This window comes from Mercurialis annua, linkage group LG2 (assembly GCF_937616625.2).
Source record: "Mercurialis annua linkage group LG2, ddMerAnnu1.2, whole genome shotgun sequence".
In the NCBI taxonomy this organism is placed as follows: domain Eukaryota; kingdom Viridiplantae; phylum Streptophyta; class Magnoliopsida; order Malpighiales; family Euphorbiaceae; genus Mercurialis; species Mercurialis annua.
The window spans coordinates 30,992,950-31,000,683 of NC_065571.1; the positions used below are offsets into that span (position 1 = coordinate 30,992,950).

Genomic DNA, 7,734 nt, shown 5'->3' on the forward strand with positions numbered 1-7,734 from the left:
AACAAATTTAAGCATCAATATTAATCACATAAATACTCACATTTAGTGTTCCTTTCCTTGTATATTCACTAATAAAGGTGCCTGCTCCAATAACTGGTTTCCATGGTTGCTTGCCTTTGGTCTGAAGTGGCTGCTTGCCTTTGGCTTTGACATGAACTGGCTCTTTACCTTTGGTCTGAAGTGGCTGCTTGCCTTTGGCTTTGACTTGAACTGGCTCTTTCCCTTTGGCCTGAAGTGTCCCCTTTCCTCTTGTCTGAATTGGCTCCCTCTCTTTGGTATGAACTGACTTCTTCTCTTTTGCATGAACTGGTTGTTTGCCTTTGGCTTGAAGTGTCCCCTTTCCTCTTGTCTGAACTGACTCTCTCTCTTTTGTATGAACCTTCTGCTTCCCTTTTCCTTGAACTACTTCATTGTCTTTGGCTATGGATTGAACTGCCACATGGGCAGGTTCCTTTAACACTATGCCATTAAATTGACCAGCTCTCATAGCTTCACTGAAATCATTAAGTTGAGTGACAGCTTCCCTGAAGTTAGCCATGTGCCTTGGACTCAGTTGTGTATTGTCCATGTCATCTGGTTGTGTAAACTTGATGCTCTCTTGATCATAAGCTTTAGTGTTCATTTCATTTCCTTTCCTACTGCAAGTGCCCCTTATTCTTTTCCTTTTTTTGTTGTTTTAGTAAATTCCTCTACTAGTTCAGCAGAAGGTTTCACCACTTGACTTGTTGATGCTTCAGTAGTTCTTTTCTTTGGTGTTGGCAGTGGAATAGTGTGGTCCTGATAAAAACAGAAGTTGCTAAATTAGAGCATTTACAAATCACTATTAGCAATATGTGAGCATATGAAATTGTTTCTTACCCTTGTTGGGCACCCTCTGATACTATGCCCTACTTCATGACAGTGTTTGCATCTCATCTGTCTTCCATGCCTTGATAGCCTTCCTATTTTCTTTATTTCATGACAGTCCCTTTTTCTAGCTTTTTTAGGACGTCCAGGCATCTTTCTAATAGCTGGTGGTTCGATGGGGTCAAATCCAGTTTTTGGCCACATGTTCTGCCCTTTTACAGGTTGCATCATAAAGCTGTAAGCAGCTTTGTACTTCTCCTCTTTGTACCAGTCATGGACATAGTCTTCAGGCTTTTCCTTAGCACTGAAAATTGCAGAAATGGCATGCTGACATGGAATGCCTGTGAGATTCCACTCGCGACAGGTGCAAGCTCTAATGGTAGTGTTGACTGTGTGCTTCACATTTGCATCATAAATGCTAGTTACTTCATACCCGTCATCACCATTCCACAAAATTTGCCACAAATAGGACAACTCCTTATTCCTTTCTAGCTTCTTCATTGCTCTAGGAGCAATATCATTAATCCAACCCTGGCACAGTCTTCTTTTTACATGCAATCTGGTCATAACTTGCACCCTAATTGCTTCTAACATGCTGATTATTGGCAAGCACCTGCAGAAAAAATAAGCACACTTATACACCAACAAACCAAGAGCTAATGAACCTAGCATAAACAAAGAATAAGTAATGAAGCAAAAACAATTAACCGTGCATCTAGGATCCACCCATTGAAAGTCTCAGCAAGATTGTTATCGATAACATCACACTTGACAGTTGTCTTGAAGTAAGCTTTGCAAAAAGTTTCCACATCATACACCAACACATCTTGTACCATGCTTGGGCCCATCAACTCCAACTTCTTGAGATTTTCCCTTAACTGTTGCACAAAAGTGGATTTTGCAGCAGTCCAAAAGCCAAGCTTTCTATCCTCCCCTTTCCAGCTTTTGGCTATAGCAGCATACACGTGCCTTGCACGTCGCCTGTGCTCCACTTCTGGCAAATTCTCTCTGATTGAAATTCCAAACCCTACAGTCATTCAAGTCAAACAGTCAAACATTGAAACAATAAAAATAAACTTATTTAAAACTTAAATTAAAGTAGTGTAATACGTACCTTTTGCATGTCACTTATAATGACAAAGCCATCTCCATTTCCTAATTTCAGATCATATTGCACACAACTAATGAACCAGATTCAGTTGTCTTTGTTCTCGATTTGGACAACTGCCCATGCCACCAGGAACATTTGATTGTTCCCATCACGACCAATGGCGCATAGCAGTTGCCTTTTACATAAACCCTTCAAAAAACATCCGTCCATTCCCAGAATTTTTCTACACCCAGCAAACCACCCTTCTTTGCAAGCCGAAAAGCATAAGTAAAACCTGTTAAAGTGAAGGAGGTCAGTAGCATCATCCTTTATTCCATTCACAAAACAGGTTGTCCCAGGGTTAGTATCCATCAACTCCTCAGAGTAGTCGAACAATCTCTTGTACTGCTCTCTTGTCATCGTCACAATGTCATCGTACAATAGCTTCTTCAGGTTATTACACACAGTCATGCTAACCTTAAGCTTCAATTCAGTTCTGCAAAGGTCCCTCAGTTCTCTTAATTTGATAAATGGTTGAGATATAAGTTTCTGGCGAAGATGATTTGCTAAGAACTTGCTGGTTGCCAATGGATTCTCATTGGTGATGTAGCATCTATGTTGATTCACATATGTCCTCACCACTAAATCTCATGCCTCACCATAATTACTTGCTAAAAACACCCACGGACAACCCTCATGACAGGCAGCTCGAACCCTATTCTTATCATTCTTGACAAAGTGTACACCCAACATCTTCACGACAGCATATTTGCAAATAGCGTGCCTACACTCTTCCAGATTTCTAAACACCATGCGAAGGCAGAATACAGGGATAGCATTTTCAGGGTCATAAAAAATCTTAGAGCTAGGTCTCCTCAGGGCCTCTTCACATTCATCATCAGTTCCACTATAGTAACTTCCTAATTCATCACTGTCGTAGTACACACTTTTATTCCCATCCTCACTATCCTCCCCTCCACTAGATTCCTCATCCTTGTCATCTTCATCAAACTCATAACTGCCATCACTGTTATTTTTTTCTTCACTAATTGCTGCCCCCTTCTGTTCACCCCCTGACTCATTAACTTTTGGCATGCTGTCATGTTTAGACTTTCTCACATTCCTTCTAGCATCTTGTAACTCCTCGTCCTCCTCGTCATCTGTCATAATACTGACATTTACGCAAACATTATCAAATGTTTGGTCATGTTCTTCACCTTCTTGCTCACCTCCTAACTGCTCACCTCCTACTTCTTAAACCCTAGCTTGCTCCACTCCTATATCTACAAGCCTGACCTACTCCTTCAACCCTCTCAGCCTCAGCTATGATAGCCTCCTCAAAGCCCAGTTCTTCATTCTCTACCTGTTCTAAACCAACCTCCTCAGCACCAACATTCTGACCTAACTCCTCAGCACCAACATTCTCATCTAACTCCTCAGCACCAACATTCTCATCTAACTCCTCAACACCCACATTCTCATCTAACTCCTCAGCAACAACATTCTGACCTAACTCCTCAGCAATAGGAAAATTTTCAAGATAAAAGTTCAGCATATCACCATTTTTAATATTTCCAACCCTATCTAACAAGCTTCCATCATTATATATGAACATAAACTCAGAAATGACATTATGTTCCTTGTAATACAACCCACTAATTCTTGGATACCCTAAATTTCTAACATGTTTCATGACCATAGTGTAAGACAAGCAATCAATCTGGCACAGTTCATCAACCAATGTGTGTCTCCCACGTTGGTACTTGTTGTTACTAAAAGTATCAACATGGTGAATAACTATAGCAACACACTGCTCAGCCATTTTGCTGCAAATAAAAGATGAAATTCAAATTAGGGGAATTATTTTGTTGCAACATTTATATTAGGGCAAAATTTAAATGCAAAACGACAAAAGAAACAAAACCCTAACTTATTTCAATCAACTGTACTTTACAGCATATAATAAATGAAAAACGACAAGACAAGCAGCCTTTACCAGTTCAAACCAACAAATTTCATATAATATTCAGCAAAACCCTAAATTTTTCAAGCTAGTATTTGGGGACCACTTCAAATAAACAAATTTTTTTAAATATTCAACAAAACCCTGGAGGTTTTGGGGACCACTTCAAATAAACAAATAGCATATTAAATTTTAAATATACCTACCTGTGAATCGCGACAGCAAAAGACATGAAGTGGTCCACTGCCCAAGTTGTTCTTCGACAGCAACAATGAAGAATCTACTAAGAAGACAAAATAGGACAAAGTTTCTCTTTCAGTAACTATGCTTTAGGGTTTCAAGGAACTGGGATTAATTTATGATTACAAAAAGTGCGATTACTTTACGATTTCGGTATAAGAGATTAATTTAGGGTTTCATTAGAAGTGAAGTGCAAAGAAAAACGAAGAACTTAGGTTTTAGATTTTCACTTATGAAAAACGATTGACTGCCTAAGTGTTAGATGAAAAGGAAGGAATAAGGTTTTTACTGATATGAATAAAACGCCGCCGTTTTAATTATTTCCATGTTCAGGAACGAAACGGCGCCATTTGTTTAATCTAGTCAGCATCCACGTGTTTTTTATGCAAAGCACATGTGGAAGATGGTGGATGGTGATTTGTACACACGTGGGCACTCACTCACGGTTAACAGCGTTTGAGTCGCACTCGCAGGCTTCCGTCCAGCTAGAGGTACAATAACAACGAAATAGAAGTTCCGAGGACCTGTAAACGTCAAATTAAAGTTGAGGGACCCAATAAAAAAAAGTGAAGAATAGAGGGACCTGAGGATGGGTTTGGCCTATTTTAATTATACTATAAATTTGAAACCAAATATTATAACAAAAATTAATATTTGTATAATTATACTTACTATTGTAACAACATGTTCAACAATTTTTATATCATTCAAAAATGTTATACATCTAAAAACACAAATTTTAGAAACTATAAACCACAAAATAGTTTTACCTCCAATAATTCAAAAAAATAAAATGCCTAAATATTTTCAAAACATAAATAATTCCAATCTATCCAAAAAGAATGTGCCTAATTCAAAAATAATTCTTGATGCACGACTTTCATACGGTCTTGTTTGTAGATCCACCTATAATAAAAGAACATGGATTAAAACTATATTATATTATTAGGATAAATTAAGTAACTAAAATAAAAGAAAGAGCAATTTGGCAGACACAAGTGCAGTGAATACGATTGGGTAAACAATATTTTAAGCTCAAACATGTTAACCAATAATTACAAGAAAAATCAAAGACAAAGTATACATTTCAAAAACCCCAAAATTAAACTACCAAAAAATGCACATAATACAAGTTTATAACAATTGAAATATGCAAGTCTTAGTACTCTACACTTTTGTACACTATTAAATAATAAATGTAGAAATAAAAACATAGTAAGTAGCAATAGTAGCCATAAAACAGCATGACGTTGCTCCATTTCTATATTGATATCATTATTTAGCAATATGCCGATAATAGTTCGCTAAACTTATATGAACAATTATCTTTCTATTTCACCACTAAACTTTCTATACAAGCAACATGAAAATGCTAAGAATCAATAAAATTACAGCCAATAAACCAACAAAATGATAAATTTCTACTTCCAAACAACTAAAGAAAATGTAATATAATTCTGAAATCTATCAATTACAGGTGCAAAGTCAATTTTGGGGAAACTTATGTGAAGGAGTACAAATGGTGTCAAGCCTTAAATTATATACTTTGCAAGGGACAAAATCATGTCATGTAACTCAATTGAGCAGAAAATTACCTCGCTTTGGCATTGATTCATTTTCTTTCTAATTATACCAATAAACTAGCTTTTTTAAACGTTAAATTTTCCAAGCATGAAGCAAATTTCATAGTTTTTTATGTCATCTTTTTTTTCCTTGTCCTTCTCTCTTCCGATGGTTTTGGATCCACAGTAATTGGTTCCAAATCACTTCTAATCCAATTGAACTGTTCTTCTATATCACGATCTGCAAATCTCGGTTGAAAAGATTCTGCTTGTTGATATGCTTCATGTTCAAGGTCCAATGTTTCAACCTCGTCTTCTGATTACAACTGGAATGCATACAGATCACGAGGTTGGGTCTTCTGCACGACACACCAGCCTTTATTTTTATTATCATTGGCATAGAAAAGTTGTGAGGCCTGACTAGCTATTACAAATGGCTCATTTGTTTTTAAAATTCGTTGACAATTGACACTTACAATCCCATACTCATCAACCTGAATCCCTTTTACTTTATCATATACATCCCACCACTTACAACGGAACAACATCACTCGCCTTCCACCAAGATATTAAATTTCTAGAATTTCAGACAAGACACCATAATAATAAATTATTTCAGCTTCTATGCCATTGTCACCAACAACGACCACTCCATTATTTTGTGTCATAAGGCCCTTTTCATGATCTTCTATATGAAATCTATATCCATTACAGATATATCCTTTGAAGCTTGTAACATATTGACTAGGTCCACGAGCTAATGAAAACAAATCCTCCATAGTCTTGCTATTGTCATCCTTATGCAATTGTGTTACCTACATTAACGATTATATGTAAATTAAATGTGATTATTTAGAATAATTTAGCAGTATGAAGAAGAACTATTGGAGTGGTACTTACTCTAGTATCGAACAAATTTACAAAGTGTTTATCCCATTCTTTGTTAAAAAAGTTATGTGGACTACTAGCTTCAATTTGTGAAAATTCTCTATAAAAAAAAACAAAGTCAAAAAGATAGTAAAATAAGAAAGGAACGAAATGAATAAAGTCAAAAATTTCTTACTCGAGGAAAGGTTGGACTTCTTCACAATTTTTTAAAACATACACATGAGCTTGTTCAATCTCTCTCATACTAAGATTGCATATTTTCATTGCTCCTAAAACTCGTCCAGGATGGCAAAAAATTTAGATCTCCCCAATAGCATCATCAGCAGCCCCATCATAATTGCGCTCAAGGCGATTAAACTTTGTTTCTATGCTAGATAAGTACCTTGAGCAAAGGGTCATGCATTCATTTGCAGTAAAGCCTTATGCAATTGAACCCTCTGGACGAGCCATATTACGTATAAGAGACTTCAAAGTGTACATTGTTCGTTTTACAAAGTACAACCACCGATATTGTACAGGACCACCAATCATAGCTTCAGTAGACAAATGTATAGGCAAATGAACCATTATATCGAAAAATGAAGGAGGGAGTGTCTTCTCTAATTTGCAAAGTGTTATAGGTATTTGAACATCAATTTGTTTTAACTCCTCTACTTTCAATACTTTAGCACCAAGAACATTGAAAAATGTAGATAACTCGAGAAGTGGTTCATAAACTGCTTTAGGAAGAAGACCACGCATTGCAAGGGGAAGCAAGTGTTGCAAAAGAACATGACAATCATGACTCTTTAAACCAGAAAATGTATGGTCTCTAAGGTTGACAGAATGAGAAATGTTGGATGAAAACCCATCTAAGACTTTTAAATCCTTTAAGAAAAGACAGAATCTATGTTTGTATTTAGTAGACAATGTGTAAGAAGCCATCGGCATTTTATATTTATCTCCATGCTTGATTGGGGTGTAGTTCTTGCCTTATCTTCATAGATTGCAAATCAAGCCGAGATTTAAGGGTATCCTTTGTCTTTCCTTTAAGATCCATGATTGTGCCAAGAATATTATCACATATATTCTTCTCGATGTGCATAACATCTAAATTATGTCGCAATAATAAAGTATCCCAGTAAGGAAGTTCAAAAAAGATACTC

The 7,734-nt window shown here is 36.5% G+C and overlaps 1 protein-coding gene across 1 annotated transcript; it reads right to left on the bottom strand.

The window, feature by feature from the left end:
* Positions 1-651: 651 nt before the first annotated feature.
* On the bottom strand, positions 652-1,883 carry LOC126668414 (uncharacterized). The gene is made up of 3 exons (XM_050361619.1): positions 1,555-1,883; positions 859-1,459; positions 652-777 (listed from the first exon to the last, which is right to left on the bottom strand). The coding sequence occupies exons 1-3, from the start codon at positions 1,881-1,883 to the stop codon at positions 652-654; spliced, it is 1,056 nt and encodes a 351-aa protein (XP_050217576.1).
* Between the last annotated feature and the right edge of the window lie 5,851 nt (positions 1,884-7,734).

What these genes read in the sequence shown, in the direction of transcription:
- LOC126668414 (XM_050361619.1), bottom strand. Translation starts at nt 1,883, where the DNA reads ATGACTGTAGGGTTTGGAATTTCAATCAGAGAGAATTTGCCAGAAGTG. An exon ending in GGGTGGATCCTAGATGCACG is followed by an intron (nt 1,460 to 1,554) that starts GTTAATTGTTTT and finishes TTTTTTCTGCAG; the next exon opens with GTGCTTGCCAATAATCAGCA. An exon ending in TCAGAGGGTGCCCAACAAGG is followed by an intron (nt 778 to 858) that starts GTAAGAAACAAT and finishes TGTTTTTATCAG; the next exon opens with GACCACACTATTCCACTGCC.